We start from the raw sequence: 16,788 nt of genomic DNA, 5'->3' as shown, positions 1-16,788 counted from the left end.
GTTTATACTGGAGCCAGAGGGCATCTAGACCCATTGGAAGTCTTTGATGAGTAGTATGTGGTTGTAAATGGTCACATTAGTAGGTGGTTATAAATAGACACATTTGGAGGGACTTTCTAGTTTGTGTGTAGATTGGACTAGTGGGAAAGGAGACTAAGCTTGAACCTATCAGATTTAGCTAAAGGTTTGGCTTGTAAATACAGAGATGGAAAAAGTTGAGGGATGAGGGAACCAGCTGTATTTGCTTGGGGACCTGTCTATTAAGGGCTTTTCTGGCCACTTAGATGGTAAAAAATCCACCTGCAATGCAGGAGACCTGGGTTTGATCCCTGGGTTGGGAAGATCCCCGGAGGAGGGCATGGCAACCCACTCCAGTATTCTTGCCTGGGGAATCCCAATGGACAGAGGAACCTGACAGGCTACAGTCCATGAGGTCGCAGAGAGTCAGACACGACTGAACGACTAAGCACATCACATGTCTATTAACAGAACAATATCAAAAATCTGAAATAGCATGAATAACAACTTGGTGATTAATTTGTTCCCAGTGATCTCTTTAGTAGATGTTTATTTTGTCTTTCTGACCTAATGACCCATTTCTTACCCTATGAAGTTTAAGGTTTGTGTTTCTTTTTAGATTTCACATGAATGAATCCTTTCTAGAACTTCAGTATCTGTTCAGTTTTCTGCTTTTTATTTTTAAATTTGAATCTGCCTCTAAATGACTTTTTTACATGATTTTCATTGCATTTATTACTGGGAAATTACCTCTAAGGCTGAATGCTGGGGTGAAGAATGATTTGCAGTGTATTTGTTATAAGCCAATGTTCCCGCTGGTGACTCCTGGGCTCTTTTCCCTTTTTTTTTTTTTGAACTTTTTATTTTGTATGGGGTATAGCCCATTGACAATGTTGTGATAGTTTCAGCTGAACAGAGAAGGGACTCAACTGTACATATACATGTATCCATTCTCCCTCAAACTCCCTTCCCATCCAGGCTTGGCTGCCATATAACGTTGATCATAATATGATCAACATGTAACCTTTTGCAGCCAGTAATCAAGTCAGTTGAACTAACTGATTAGCAGCAATGGTAGGCCTGCCTTAGGAGAATGCTCTTTTTTAGTGGGGGCTAGCAATGGCACCCCACTCCAGTACTCTTGCCTAGAAAATCCCATGGATGGAGGAGCCTGGTAGGCTGCAGTCCATGGGGTCGCTGAGGGTCGGACACGACTGAGCGACTTCACTTTCACTTTTCACTTTCATGCATTGGAGGAGAAATGGCAACCCACTCCAGTGTTCTTGCCTGGAGAATCCCAGGGACGGGGGTGCCTGGTGGGCTGCCGTCTATGGGGTCGCACAGAGTCGGACACGACTGAAGTGACTTAGCAGCAGCAAGTGATGTTTCTCGGAGAAGGCAATGGCACCCCACTCCAGTACTCTTGCCTGGAAAATCCCGTGGATGGAGGAGCCTGGTAGGCTGTAGTCCATGGGGTCGCTAAGAGTTGGGCACGACTGAGCGACTTCCCTTTCACTTTTCCTTTTCATGCATTGGAGGAGGAAATGGCAACCCACTCCAGTGTTCTTGCCTGGAAAATCCCAGGGACAGGGGAGGCTGGTGGGCTTCTGCCTATGGGGTCACACAGAGTCGGACACGACTGAAGCAACTTAGCAGCAGCAGCAGCAAGTGATGTTTCTATTTTCAGAGTTGAACCTAGAGTTGAAATAAGTATAAGTTACACCCACTTTCTGCCTGCAGCCAGAGGAATAAACTATCAATGTAAGTCTGCTGCACCTCCACCAGTACCAGAGACCTTTTGATTTCAGAGTTTTCTCTTGTATCCATTCATTTTTTTTTAAAAAATGTTATGTTCCCATTATTAGGTGAGGTGCATACTCTCTCCCACTTGATCTACCTCCTTAGCCTTTTAAAGATTCCCTCTGCCTCTATTTCCCTAACCTTGCATTTGCCCTCTTCAGGGCTGTTGGACTGATCGGTTTGTAATATAGCTATGGGGCCTATGGTTTCCTTGCTTAAAGGCAGACCTTTGGCTCCCCCACACCTGCTGAATACAATCCAAATTGCTTTACCTGTCATTTAAGGCCCTGCAGAGTCTGACTTCAATATACCTTTTTAGATTTATTTCCTGATAGTTTTTTCATTCCCCCTTTATCCTCCCCCAGGAACCATATGATCAACTTTTCCCTAATCTCGCCACCTTTGTTTCTTTTTGCCTCCCTGCCACTTGTAATGTCCCCACCTCATCTCTACCCTTTAAAATCCTGTGATTCTTTTAAGGGCTAGTTGGACTTCTTCCTTTGTACCCCTGATTTTTTATTTATTTATTTTTACCATTTATTGAGAACTCAGATTGGTGAATCACAATAATGCCAGGCCATAAATTCTGGGCCTCTTCACCCCAACTCAGTTGCAAACTTGAGTCAAAGACCATGTCTTTCCCCTCTCTGTAGCCTCACTTTTCACACCTGCCCCCACCACCACCCCTCAAAGACACTTAACACAGTGTCTGCACTGGTAGATAGTGCTCAAAGAAGACCTTTTTGATGGTTTGGCAGGTTAATATATAAAAACTCTGCCTGGTTTTACTCATCACATCATATGGCACATATTCACGGGAGGGAAAATAGAGAAGTCTGTCAGACAGGAAGATTCTCTGTTAACAAGTAGTTCTAAATTTTAAAAAAGATTGTACTCCAAAATTGAGTTAACTTAGATGTTTGGCCCTCAGAATTGACTTCCAAAGTATTATAATTACAATACTATAAATTTTGTATCCTTTATAAATCACTATTATTCTGATTACTTTTATTTCATTCTATATATGGTATTTCATTGTATATATGCTACAAAAGCATGGTTAGCTCATAATGTAGCTACTAATACTACAAACTCTACCCATCATATGGAACAGGCACGTGGGTCCAATGTACTCAGCACTGGTTGGAGTGTCAGGAAACACTCACTTCCCCACCTCCAAGCTCCTGCACAGTTCTGATGGTGAGATCAGGATTTCTCCTTTCACTCTCAGACCGAGACATGGGATTTCTATTCAGGTTCTTGGTGGCCCCTGACAGGGTTGGGAATTGTTGGGGAGGTGCAGGGAGCTTTGAGAGACCTGGCCTGCTGCTGGCCTTTTGCAAAACCACTGCACACCCTCCGCCCCCCTCCCCTACTCCGAGTTTTAGGCCACTTCCGTGTGCCTGTGAGGTAAATGTTGTTGTCTCTGGTTAGAGATGGAGAAACCGAGGCTCTGTGAAGTTCAGTAGCTTGCCTGCAGTCCGTACAAAATGAATTAAGAGGTAGAATGAAGATTCATACGCAGGACTGCCTGACACCCATGCCTGTACTCTTTCCACTAACCCTGCTGCCTTTTAACTGTCTTTAGCCTGCCAGAAAATAGAATACATTCTCGAAAATTTCCTCCACCTCTCTGTCTAGGAAGCAGTCAGTTTATACTTTTCTGAGTTACCTAAGGGAGCATAGTGGTCATGACTGTGGAGTCAGTCAGACTTGGGTTGTAATCCAGATTCTGCCAATTAATACCTGAGAGTGTGGCTGTGGGCAAATAATTTGATCTCCCAGAGCCTCAGTTGCCTCATTTGTAAAGTGGGAGTAGTATCTACCCCTGTTCGGGCGCCACCTGCCGGGGTTCAGCCTCGGCTGATCCAGGAAGTTCGAAGCGGGGACGGCGTCGGCGAGGATCAGGATACAATAGCTTCAATTAGATATTAATTAGAGATGTAAGGAGTAATAGAATGAGGATAGCTCAGTAGGAAAATTCAGTGGAGAAAAGAGGCTGAGTAGCTTGGTTTACGCGGAGGACCAATAAAACTTCAAGACAAGAAGCTTGCACCACTTACGTAGGCCGCAGGCGTCCTTCCGTTCTCCCGAAGGAGAGGAGACACTGAGGCCTCCCCGTTCGGATCTTAGAAGCCCAGGCAAAATTAGTAAGCTTGGTGGGTTCCACGCTCCAGATGGAGACTCAGCCAGAGTAAGAGAGAGAGAGACATGGGGAGACCAGTATTTCGAGAAACTGATCCCAATTCTTTATTTTCCATGGTCTACTTTTATACACTGAGATGTTATGCAAAAGTCACGCGGGGTCAGCAGTCCTGACTTTCATCAAAGTCAGGTGCTTCATACAAATGTATACAGAGGTCTTAGGGGTGTTACATCATCTTCTGGCCAGGGGGGCCTGCTGACAATTTATGACCCTCTCCTTGTGACAGTGGTCAGTCAACCAGGACACTTATTTCTCCAAGGGTGATTATTCTCAAAACAGACGCCACCCAAATAAAGTTACATTCCTACAGGGTGAGGGTATAGTGGGTTTTAGTTAAGTAAAGAATTTACTTAGCCTAAGGTCTAACGTGATTAATATCAAAGGTTAATACTTATTTCTTCTATATATTCATCAATGTGTGTAAGGGCAGGGGATATGGAGACTTAGCAACAAACATTGGCTCAACAAATGAAAAACCCTTCACCAACACAATTTCTAATCAGCCCACTATACTTATAGTTTTCTAACTTCTCTAAAGAACCTGTTTTTAGAGGGTTTAAAGCATCTCGTGCCTCTCACGGTTGGGAGGCTGTGAGCAATCACATGTGGCCAGACGAGCCCGTCAGGCAGGCTAGAGAACCTTCAGAGGAGTTTGTAGGTTAAAACACTCTTGTCACGCCCAAGAGTTTTTATTGACTGGAGCTCTAGGTTAACTCCTTCTCCGAAAGAGGTGGTGGGGGACAGCCCCCCGTAAAGTCAGAGGTGTAGGTGAGAGCACAAAGTAGTAAAGTAGGCAGGCTCTGGTTATGGGGGTAGATGCTCAAGGATTTCCAGGGGGACTCCTGAGGCTCGATCCCGCCTTTGCGTATGTCGAGCCTCCTTCCTCATGACCTTTGCCACGGGCGGAGTACCTCACTCTGGCCCCCAACAATCTACTTTGCGTTTGTGCGGAGACTAAATGACATTGTATATGAGCCCGTTGCAATTACTGCTGGCAGATACCCCTACATGGCAGATACCCCTTAAGTGGTGGCAGTAGTTATTGTTGCTGTTGTCTTTGTTAGATGGTAATAATGGTGAAACACAAAGATGATTAAAAAGATACCTTCTTCCCTCTTCTTTGCTTCTCTTTTTTTCTGTTATGCCTTGTAGGAAAACACACTAGGGGATAATGATGGATCTTATGGTCCACAAAGGTCTGGAATGAAATGAATTTGTATTTCAGAGAGACTTCATATTTGGGGACTCTAACGGCCCTTGAGGAGGGGAGAGGGTACCAGGCAGGGGAAAGGAGTGAGAGAGACTGCTAGCTAGGCTGAGAGGCATGGCAGTGGAGAGGAGAGATGCTCACCATCTCCTTCTGCATGGCTGCTCTCGGGCTCACAACCACATTCTTCCATTGAAGTGGCACTAGGGTGAGCGAGATGCCGCCCAGCAGCGCAGGAAGAGGAAACCCCAGTGGGCGTTTGGCTGATCAGCTGACATCTGCAAATGGACACCAAAGTCTAGGACTGCACACGTATGTTTCTTGAGTGATAGTCTCAACAAACTGCCCAAAATTGAATATGCATAATCGAGAAATTTGTATGTGAGAATATGTTCCATTTTCAACAGAATTTATTTGCAGAATTTAAAGCTGTTTAAAATATATGTATCTAGTAAGCTAGTGCATTCTGATAATACTGATCTGTTTCTAATTCTGTAAATTAATTCTAATCATTTTCTATCTGTCAATGACTTTCTTTTCCTGCTCTGCTCTCAGGAAGAAGACAGCTTCCTAGAAAAGGTAATGCAATCCATTGGTGATTATGCATTTCCCTGTGCTTGGTTAACATTTAACCATGGTCCTTGGAATTTATCCCTCAGCTTTCCCATATCAGAGACCTCTGACTCCATGAGAATCCCCCCAAATTCTGCCAGCTGTGTTTAAATGTGTCTAAAGTACAGGAAAGATACTTACTACACCTGCCAAGTCATTGAGACCCAGAACATAAAAGCAAAGGACCCAAAGTTCCAGATTACCATTTTTTGAAATGAGAAGTAACTGAAGAGCTGTCTTGATGTATATGAAAGCTCATAAGATAGAGGAGGGTACCGCTTAGCCATTCTCCATTTTCAATGATAGTAAAAGCAGAAGTGAATTTCTGTTCTTTAAGAGTGATTTGGGGGAAGTGATAAGAGTAATTACTGAAAGAATGCACAGATATGGTCAAGAATAGAGCATAGAATAGAATCCTAGACCTGAATGAGATCATAGGGATCATGTGGTAGAGTTCCCTGCCTTCAGACAGGGTAAGATGTCGTCTCCATTATAATAGACACCCCAGGAAGGTTGAGAATCTCACTGAAGTCATCCTGCTCCTGACATCAAGGGTGTGGAGCACAGGGGACTAGAACCCGGGTCTCCTGCATACCCAGTGCAGGGACCAAGTGAGCACTCCTTCTGTGGTGCTTTGCCACCTCTCCATCCTCAAGCTGGAGGGTGCCCAGCTCTACACAGGGTCATCTAATAGAGAAATACGGGCTTGAAAACCATTCTTAAAGCACTTTCACACAGTATCTAATGTGACCTCCCCATTTGGTGGAGTTTAATGTGTTTTCATGGTAGGCACGGCATACTGTTTTTGTGCTTCAGTTAATAGCACGGAGGTTACAGAGTATGGACTTATCAAGCACTGAATGTGTCCCATTGAAAGAAGACACAGCGTGCCTGGTTTCTCTTTGAAAAATTAGAGTTCAGGATCATTTGTGGACTTTTTTTAAAGTTTATTTCTTGGGTGTAATCTTTCTCTAGACTTCAGAGACAACAAGCATGACATTTCATATTAGCACACGTGAATTTGAAAATGGATAGTGGATGGTGTATGTAACCTGGTGGCATTTTATTAACCTTTTTAAACCACTAAGGATTGAGACGGCTCTGCTTCCCAACCCTTTCCTGTTAATAGCAGGCCATGTGTCTTTTCATCTTGAACAGTGCCTTGTGTTGCCTTAATGCCTTAGTACAGGAAAAGTGCTAATTGGATGTCGGATTTTTTAAAAAGTACATGAACTAGTGCTGAATAATTTATTCTGCTGAAGAATACATGTGTTGCATTTGGTCCAGAAAGTGAGCAGAGTGCATTATGGACAGTGTTTTGGCTCAGGTGTCATGTGGATGCCTGGATTTAATACTTGCAAGTGGAAAGAAGTTAATGGATGAGCCATGATTGAAGGTCTGGCAGCTCTAGGAGACGTGAATATAAAGTGATGGATTGCCAGGGAAAGAAAAGAAACAAAATGAATGTGAAGAAGATAGATTTTAAATGCTAACCAACTGTCACGCTTCCTTCTCTTCCTGATGCCCGTAGAAAGGCACAGCGGCTTTAAAAGGTCACCCGTGCATGTTGAAGAACAGAACACTCTTCTTAGCCCTCTGTCTGTTCTACTGTATGCACTCACTGAAAGTAGTGAGATACTTCTCTTCTTTCCCTTCAAGTGACACAGCTAAGGGTTGTGGATCAAATTTACAGCACTTTCTAAGTTTGCGTATACATAATATGTGACCTTAAGCCAGAGGTGTAGGAGGTGGAAGATGCCAAAAACTGGTCACCATTTTCTGCACTAGATTTTGTATGAAGGCTGCCTTCAGATGCCTTTTAACCTATTTCAGAAATCTTTGTGATATATTTTATATTTGACTTATATAAACATGAAATAATTGAGTTTATTCCCCATTTTCCAGTTCAGGTTTAGTTACTGATCTAACTTATGTCGCTTCTGGGTTTTCCTCTGAGATTCCTTCAGGAGAATCTAAGAGAGAGTAGAAAGTTAGGTGAATGGAGTCAAAGGCCTGAGAACTCTTTGCTGAGCTGTTACTATAAAGAATAACTTCTGGACTCAGAGCCTAGACTTTTCGTGGTATTTCCGGCTCTTGGGATGCTGTGTTCAGTTTACTATTTTTGGATCTTAGGACTTTGAGTTTTAGTGCCTTAAGATTAGAGCTTCTGTCAAGCCTGAAATATTCATGCATGTAGGTCTAATGTGAATTGTCTTTCATTCTTGAGGACCAGAGAATGCCATTTAAATCAACAATGCAAGCTCTGATATTTGTGGTAAGACCTAAAAGAAGAATAAATTAAAAGTCAACAAAAAACCTCAGTAGCTGCTGCTCTCTCCAAGTGCTCTGTTGACAATTGTAACTTAATGGTCCGTGAGTCTCTGGTAGTGTGTGGACCGTGACTGTATTGCCGGTTCTCAGTGTCACCCTTGAAAGGATTTACAGGGCACAGTGCATCGATGTGAGAAACATAATAAACCCAGATGGAATGCTTAACGGTTAAGTGAAGCGTCTTGTTAGAAAAGGATATCATTTAACTGTGGAAATCCATATTTAGTGCCTTCTGACCAGGAGCGTCCCAGGAAGGAAAAAAAAAAAAAAATAACAGTGTTAAGAGCTGAAGATCAGATAATACCCATATAAGCAGAACTGGAGTGGGGGGAAGATGGTTTGACACAGGAATTTTTATTGAGACCCTTTTGACTCTCACTGTTTTTCATCTATTAGGAGAAATCCCTTCTGCAGATGGTTCCCTTGGATGAAGGTGCCAGTGAGAGACCTCTTAAGGTCCCCAAGGAGATCTGGCTCCTGGTAGACCATTTATTCAGATATGCCTGTCACCAGGTGAGTGAGGGCAGGCCTCCGGGCACCTTTGGAAGGCACCTGAGTCTACTGGGAAATGATAGTACCTCGCGTCAGTATAGATAGTGCTTTTAACTTTCCCAAGCCACTTCTGCAGAACAGCACTGTCACCTGAGAGCACCTGGACAAGTGGAAGTATTCCCATGTATAGCTGTGAGAGCTGAAGCAGGCAGGCTGGGGGATTTACCTAAGACTATGGCATAAGTGTAGTGGCAGAGTAGAGCCCAACTGAGCTCCCCTGTCCCCTGGCCACACACGCTTTCCCCTGGACCACTCAGCACCTGAGTCCAGAGCACCTGCTTCAGCTGTCACTTTGGCATCGCAGATTTCAAAGTCCAAAGCAAACCATTTTTTAAAAATTTGTCCTTACTTTTCAGTCCCATCTAAAATACCTACCATCCCCAACCCATTCTTCCAAAACAGAAAGTTTTCTTTGGCCTACATTGAAAGATAATGTTATCTTACCTACGGAAAAGTAACAGAACTTGAAAACAAGGTTTGGTGTGGACATACCCTTGACTCCTGCCCTAGCAGTCTGTGTGTCAATATTTGGATATGATCCCCTGTTTGGACTCCACCTTCTGTACCTGTCAGGAGCCTGGAAGTGGGAATGCCTGATGTCCCCGTTGAGTCATCCAGTCCCCTGCCCTGTCAGGTGCAGGCTGAAACCTTGGACGATAATCTCCTAGTTTGAAAGAAAATTTCACACGGATTACAGAGATGATAAAGGGAAAAGGTGCCATTGTCACACCTCTGTTCCTCATCATGAATGATGCTTCTTCCTTCCCCTCGCTTCCTGCTGCTCTCCTCATCGCTGGGTAATCGTCAGAACCTTAGGGATGGTCATTTTGCTGTTTCATTCATTGTAACCTCTTTGGTAGGAGGATCTGTTCCAAACCCCTGGAATGCAGGAGGAGTTACAGCAGATCATTGATTGTCTGGACACCAGCATTCCCAAGACAATACGTATCCTTTTCGACAAAAGCTTAGGAAGCTGGATGTGTACTTGCCCAAACTCTTCTTCCCACCTGCGTGTGATTTTTGTGTTTTCCATATTTATTTTATTCGTAACTGTCTTTTGACTATACAGTTCTCAATTCCCTTTAGGAACTTTCACGCTTTCTCTGTATGAGATGCTTACTAAAAGGAATCAAAGGGTAGATAACCATGAATTGTAATTTGCATGGGACATATGACCAACAGCCGTGGTGCTGCTCTGCTTTAGGCCAGTGATCACTCCTGCCACCACACAACCGGGAGGAGGATGGGAAATCTTGGTGATGAGTTTCCAGTGTGAACTGTCATTCTGCAGGCCACGTCAAGTTCCCTTGACTCTCGAGTCAGGCCAAACCTCCCAAGAGTGTTCGATCAATTCTCTAATAACTCAGCTATAGCACACCTGGACCACTAAAATATCAAACCCCAATTAGGATCAGGGTGCCCTGAATAAGAGGAAGAAAACCACCCCTGAGGGAGCTTGAGGGAGGGAGCACATTGCATCTAAGTGTGGCCTTTTTCCTGGAGCCTCTTTCCCTTGACAGAAGGCCATCCAGCTGGCAGTAACCACTCAGTGGCTGAGGCACTGCTCATTTTCCTAGAAGCCCTGCCGGAACCTGTCATCTGTTATGAGCTCTATCAGCGATGCCTCGACTCTGCTCAGGATCCCCGGATCTGCCGACAGGTGAGTCTTGTTGCTCTGAGAATGTGTTTGAGGCAAGTTCCCCCACAGAGAAATCAGTCATTTTTACAAAGCCAGCTGGACAACCAGCTGTGTGCTAGGATGGGTCTCGATCTGTTCAGAGCAGGACACCAGCATTGAGAGTTGGGACCCTTCAACTGTAGGCTGTGTTATTTCCTATTATATTTGCCACCCTTTTCCAGTTAGCCCATTGAGCAGGGTGCACACCTCTTCTCCAGGGTAAGATTGGTAAAGTGATCACATGCAGCATTCTGGCCAACATGACCAGGAAGGGTGGGTGCCACTCGTGAGCCTTTCTTTTTGTCTTCTTGGTGTTTGTTTTTAATCTTGAAATGCTTTTGAGGCACAATAACTGAGAATACCTCTCAATCAAACTAGTGAGTATCGGGAGGCACTCGCACCCATGCCAAATGGCATTGCACAGAAAACCATTCAGCTTGGCAGATGCCACCACCACCTGCCTGGGGAGGTTGGGAGAGAGCAGGCTGACACCCATCTGCTCCTGAGGCAGGGCATGCGTATGACTGTGTTAACGTGGCCTACTCATTGAGTGGACAGGGGCCAAACAGGATGACCATTCTGCCATGTGAGTTATCATTCAACAGGTAGTATTGGTCATGAGTCAACAAGGGACGGGTCCTGTAAGGGTTGAATTATAAACCACTTTCATGGCAGCTGTGAGCTCTTCTTACTACCTTCCTCCATGTTATCCTCACTGCCCACCCCCCTTTTTTCTTAAAAAAAAAAACAGGTGATTTCCCAGCTTCCAGGATGCCATAGAAATGTTTTTCGTTATTTGATGGCATTCCTTCGAGAACTCTTAAAATTCTCCGAGTACAACAATGTCAACGCCAACATGATCGGTAAGAACACTTCCTAGGAATGGCCACACGGGAGCATTGGTCAGGACTGTCCGTGGATGGGGGACACATGTATTCCCTTCTTCGTGTCCAGGCGTGTAACAGTCACTTCCTCCCACTGCCCTCATCCCCTGACCCCCATCCCTGAGGTTTTGCTTAGGTTGTGTCTAACTGAGGGTTTTCCCCTTTTCTTTCTCTCTCCCTCTAGCTACTCTCTTCACTAGTCTCCTCCTAAGGCCTCCACCCAACCTTATGGCAAGACAGACTCCAAGTGACCGCCAGCGTGCTACCCAGTTCCTTCTGACTTTTCTACTTGGGAGTGATGAAGACTAATGATAAGCCTTTTCCTCTTACTACTCCCCGAGGTTCTAGAGGCAGAAGATGTTGGGCCTCGAGTATTTCAGAATGATTTCAAAAGTCATGCCACAGGAAGGGTCCGTTGCAGAATTTCGAGGCTGTTGGCATGAAAAAGTTCTGTTTCTAGTGTGAAAGGAAAAGAGTCTCCTAACCCCTCCCTTGCCATATTCTACGCAGCAAGATACTTTTAGACTTATATTGCCAAGCCAAAGTTAACCATATTTTGGTGTTTTTGTGTTCTCTCTTCATAAGGCAAAGAGACCTGTATTTACACTCCTTTACCTGGGGATGTGTGTGTTGCCCTCCAGCCCAGCCATCATGACTGTCCTTAGCACCTGAGACCTAGATTCTGAGGTGTTCCCATTCTAGGCCCACAAGCACTACTTGCCGTAGCTCGGACTTGTCCGTAGTCCTTGGTCTAAAGCACTTTGGCACTACCGCCCCCCCGTAGCACCCTTTGTCCTCTACTCCACTAGTACTACCATGACGAAGAAAGTCAGTGAGGCTAGTGCCTCCTTGGGTGTCTCCAGCAGTGAGCTAACCATCTCCATGTGGTTTTTACATGCATTTGTGCATTCCTGCCACAATGGTATCTGTGCCCCTCCCTGACATTGGCCTTTTATGGATCTATGATGAGTGGAAGCATATTCTCTTGTCTCAGACCACACTTAGTAGCAGAACATTAGGGACTATTAGAGATGACATCTCATTGATGTGAGAGAATCACACAGTGGAAGCACTTGAGTGTTTCAGGAGTGAGAATATTCATGTTCGACAGGTCCTGCTTCCTACTATCCCTTTTGGTTCTTATGCAAATTGTACACAAGAACCAACCCTGGGTGTCTGTGGGGCCCACACCTCACTTAGAAATCCACCTCCAGAGCAACGCTTGTACCACAGTCAAAAAGGGAGGCTGCACCCCAAGTGGGCCTCTACAGAAACTGTTCCTTCCCCCAGCAGGGGGATTGAGGATAACCCCGAGAATCCCCTCTCTGCTCTCCTGACGTACCGTCGCCCCCTCCCGCATCAGGACTGACTGGGGCTCTGCAGCCAGCTGCCCTCGGCTCCCAGTCACCTGTCCAGTGCTGCGTAAAAGAGACTGTGCAGTGGGACAAAGCAAGCACCTTCTCTCCCTCCCAAGACAACCCTCTGAGCTTGTCATTTACTCAAGCTCCTGTGGGGCAGCCCCTTTAAAAAAATTAATCTATGTTGGTTGGCAAACCGGCCACTGACTGCAAAACTGCCTGATGTAATTGACTTCCTCCTGGTTTTCTTTCATTAAAACCACCCTGAGTTGACTCATTGTCACATGTTCACATGGAAACCCCAGAGCCGTGTGTATAGGCTGTGTGCAAGATCTTAGGCATTGACTCCTGACTCTTCTAGAGCATCGAAGCAGAGAGCCAGGAAAGCACTGCCACTGAGTGGTTCTTCAACTCCCCTGTCTCATGCATTGAGTTCTTTGGGGGAAGAAAGGTATGTATCCTGTGATATTCTGCCTAAAGCCTTTCCTGATTGGGAATTATGGAAGTAGGAGTCAAGTTATTGGTACCAAATAGCTGCAGACCTGATAAGTCAGGGGCTGGGTGCTGAACTTAGTTACTGGCCGACCGAACACAACTGTTTTGTCATGTCCACTAGGTCAGAAAGGGATCTGAGGAGAGGCAGGTGATAGATAGACGCTGGGGCAAGGTGGTCACACAAAGACAGGGAAGTGCCTGTCCGAGACACATTCCCCAGTCGGCTACCCCCTGGGGCCTTCATGTGGTCAGGGCTGCGGTTGGTGGGGGCCGTGGGCAGCATCCAGCTCGCTCTCTGAAAGGCAGGTGCGCTCGGTTGCTTCACTGCCTCCACCTTCTGTCCAGCTCCGGTCCTGGGATGTAGACAGGGTCAAGGGGATTAGACAATCTCTCAGGATGGGAGATCAGAAACAGAGCAGACATAAGAAATCTGTTTCCCTGCCTACTCCAGCACCCCACTCTCTAACTCCTAGGTACCTCTAATGTACTATTTTCTAGCGCCTCTGAAGTAAGGAGTTTAGATCCAGCTGGTAAGGAAGGACTCTGCGGTTGTCGTTTTAGGGAAGAAATGGTTTAACCCCTCATGATGATGTTGCATTAGTCTCCCTTTCACTGTTTCCTAATTTTTATCCTGTAATGACTGGTTTGTTATATTTCCCAAAAATGTCTTGGTCACTAAGCAAAGCTGCTAGTGGGATTCTGTATTTCGTGTCATCTTTTTTATTATAATTTATTGCAAATTTTTTCTGAATAAATATATGTTGTGTGAAAAACCAAAGTGTGATCTTAGGAAGAACTGAGAGGGAGGCTTATGTCACCAGGTCCCACATGACTGCTGCCATCCCCCCCCAGCTATGCCTGGAGTGGCATTTCCTATCTTGAAAGGAAGTAGTATCAGAATTCTCAGTGTACTTGCCCTTGGAGAGGAGAAGAAACCACGTATTATCAAAAATAAACAAAGCAGTCACAGTGCTTTCAGAAGTCAGCCAAGGAGCCTTATTTTGACCCTGGGGATTCAGGCAACAAAATAACACTGTTAGAAGAAAAGATGTTGATTCTTGATGGCCACAAATGTCACACTGAGTCAGATCCATGATTGCGCCAGCCCCAGGAATCCGGCATGCTCTGTCATACGCATTTTTGGAGAACTGCTTTGGCCTTGGCACCATAGCCTCAGTAGTTTAGACTTGCCTCCCAAAGAGCCTGTTTTCACATCCTTCATTTGCAACTTTAAAAAAAAAATCTGTTTTGAACTTGTAGTACCTCTTGGGGTGACAAAGCCCATAAAGTTAGTTGTGCTTTTTTGAACTTGAATCTGAGCTCCATCACTTGGAAGAGAAAGCCCCTCATTCGAACATAGTGCCTTTATTCCCCTGCCTCCAATCTCTGGTATGGATTTGGGCATTCTGATTCCTTTCCCTTCAGGACTGAAGAGGCCTCAGCTGGAGGCTTCTTTTCAATCAGGGTCGTCTTCCAGTCTGCTCTGTGAACTTGACCCAAATGCATGTGCTGATTCAGTGTTGTCATGAACGGTTTTTGTAGCCCCACCCAAAGCCTTGGCAGAAGAAGGTGTTTCCTTTTGCAAGTGATTCCCCACCGTGGATGGAGCAGCAGGCAGTGCGACAGGGTAGCCTCAGTGACTACCCTCCCGGAGGTTAGAAACTGCCCACCAGCTGCTGTTACAGGAGACCCATAGTAGCTTTCCTGAGTGCAGGGCAGGTGGAAGCCCTGTCTCTTAGTGTAGCCTAGCAACCTAAAGGAGAAGGCAATGGCAACCCACTCCAGTACTCTTGCCTGGAAAATCCCATGGACAAAGGAGTCTGGTAGGCTGCAGTCCATGGGGTCGCTAAGAGTCGGACACGACTGAGTGACTTCACTTTCACTTTTCACTTTCCTGCATTGGAGAAGGAAATGGCAACCCGCTCCAGTGTTCTTGCCTGGAGAATCCCAGGGGTGGGGGAGCCTGGTGGGCTGCCGTCTGTGGGGTTGCACAGAGTCGGACACGACTGAAGCGACTTAGCAGCAGCAGCAGCAACCTAAAGCTACATGTTGCCCCGGCAAGATTGCTGCTAAGTGTTAGAGAACCCTGATGGTGGTCTAATCCAATCCTGTTTTTTCTCATGGTCAAAGTCAGGCTCAGAGGGGACAATGAGTGACTTAATGTCACTTAGGTTAGTGATAGAGCATGGCATACTGGGGGAAAAAAGAGCTCCAGCTCTTTTTAGAACTAGTTAGACCTAGTTCTTTTTTCTAATTTTTTTTTTTTTACAAAACTTTTCAAACATGTACAAAAGCTGAAAGAAGAGAACATGAACACCCTAGACCCCTAACCTGTGCTCACCAACTGTTAACGTTCTGCCCTAACTGCTGTATCTCAGAGGGGCCTGGTTTCAGTCTGGGTTTGGCCACCACCTTCTTGTGCGTGGGCCTGGACTAGCTAACCTCTAGTTTCCTGGCCTATCGAATAGAATGGGCGGAGTACCAGTCTTGTATGACTTAACTACATCACTTTCATCACTTCCTTCTTGAAAACCCTTCAGTTACTTCCCAGTGCATTTAAGAAAAAAGGGCAAACTTTCCTATGCCCCACCAGGCCTTGCGTTATTAAATGAGAAAGAAACAAAGTGGCAAACGTGGTGCCTGGCACATAGTGGGTGCTGTGTGGATGCTACCCATCCCCGCTCCCCCCAGCTCTGCGCCAGACAGCATGATGCTGGCTCTGCTGCCCTACCCAGGGTTTTCTCACTCTCATGTGATGTTAACAACCTTGGCTCGGTAAAATCTGACACCTGCTCAGCCTGCTCTGCTGCCCTCCTCCCCCCACCACAGACACACCATCCAGTCCCCTTCCATACTTCCATATTTCAGTTTCACCACACATCTTTTTGGGAGTGGGACTGAAGTGTCAATTAAAGGATGAATAATGAGGTGCCATCACCAGCATGTCACACCTGATTGCAGTGAGCCTTGAACTTTGGAACCCCACTCATGGCTCTGCCCATGCCCACCGCCGGCTTCCTTTTGCTCCTTCCTGTGCTGCCCACCCTCAGTGCCTGGCTCCTAGCCCTACTTCCTCTGCCTGTGCCTGGGATAAAGTGTCCCCCCCCCAGCCCCGCCCAGTTACCACCTTTGCTGCTCACCTAAGTTGATCCTTTTCCAACTGATGCTGCCTTCTTCCTCACCTCGGTCCTGGTTCCCTGGGAGGAGATGAGGTCACACTTTGAAGCCATGGCTCTGTGCTGGTCAATGACCCCATCTTGGCTACTAGAATCATCTAGACCATGTTTCTCAAAGTGTGGGCCCCAAACCACCATACTGAGCACTGAAATGAATTCAATAAATATAATCCCTGCCATCTACAGTCAGGCCCCCAACCACCAACACCTGGAAACTGGTCTAAATCAGTGGTTCTCAACACCTACTGCATAACCTGGGGTACTTTGAAAAATACCAATGCCTGGGCTCCACTTTGGATGGTTTGCACCATCCCCCATCCCTGCCACTATACTGTGACACTGTCCTTTCACTCCTCCCAATGAGCTAAGCTCTTTCCCACCCCAGGCCCTTTGCAGATGCTGTTTTCTCTGCCCAGAAACCCCCTTCCTCATGCACTTCAGAAAGCCTCGGCCTCCATCTTTGCCATGCTT

The 16,788-nt window shown here is 45.8% G+C and overlaps 1 protein-coding gene across 2 annotated transcripts in view; it reads left to right on the top strand.

The window, feature by feature from the left end:
* Window positions 1-12,919, top strand: part of OCRL (OCRL inositol polyphosphate-5-phosphatase) — a 50,825-nt gene extending 37,906 nt beyond the window's left edge. Inside the window, exons 19-24 of one of the 2 annotated variants that reach the window (XM_070366552.1) lie at window positions 5,787-5,810; window positions 8,571-8,687; window positions 9,587-9,671; window positions 10,259-10,386; window positions 11,156-11,267; window positions 11,473-12,919. In XM_070366552.1, coding sequence (XP_070222653.1) covers window positions 5,787-5,810; window positions 8,571-8,687; window positions 9,587-9,671; window positions 10,259-10,386; window positions 11,156-11,267; window positions 11,473-11,597 — 591 coding nt within the window. In that variant the 3' untranslated portion in view covers window positions 11,598-12,919. The remainder of the gene's footprint in view (window positions 1-5,786; window positions 5,811-8,570; window positions 8,688-9,586; window positions 9,672-10,258; window positions 10,387-11,155; window positions 11,268-11,472) is intronic. The other variant, XM_070366553.1, reaches the window with a different exon arrangement.
* Window positions 12,920-16,788: the final 3,869 nt, after the last annotated feature.

This window comes from Bos mutus, chromosome X (genome assembly GCF_027580195.1).
Source record: "Bos mutus isolate GX-2022 chromosome X, NWIPB_WYAK_1.1, whole genome shotgun sequence".
Lineage (NCBI taxonomy): Eukaryota > Metazoa > Chordata > Mammalia > Artiodactyla > Bovidae > Bos > Bos mutus.
Note: the sequence above shows the minus strand (reverse complement) of the source record. Positions and strands in the feature narration are given on the sequence as shown.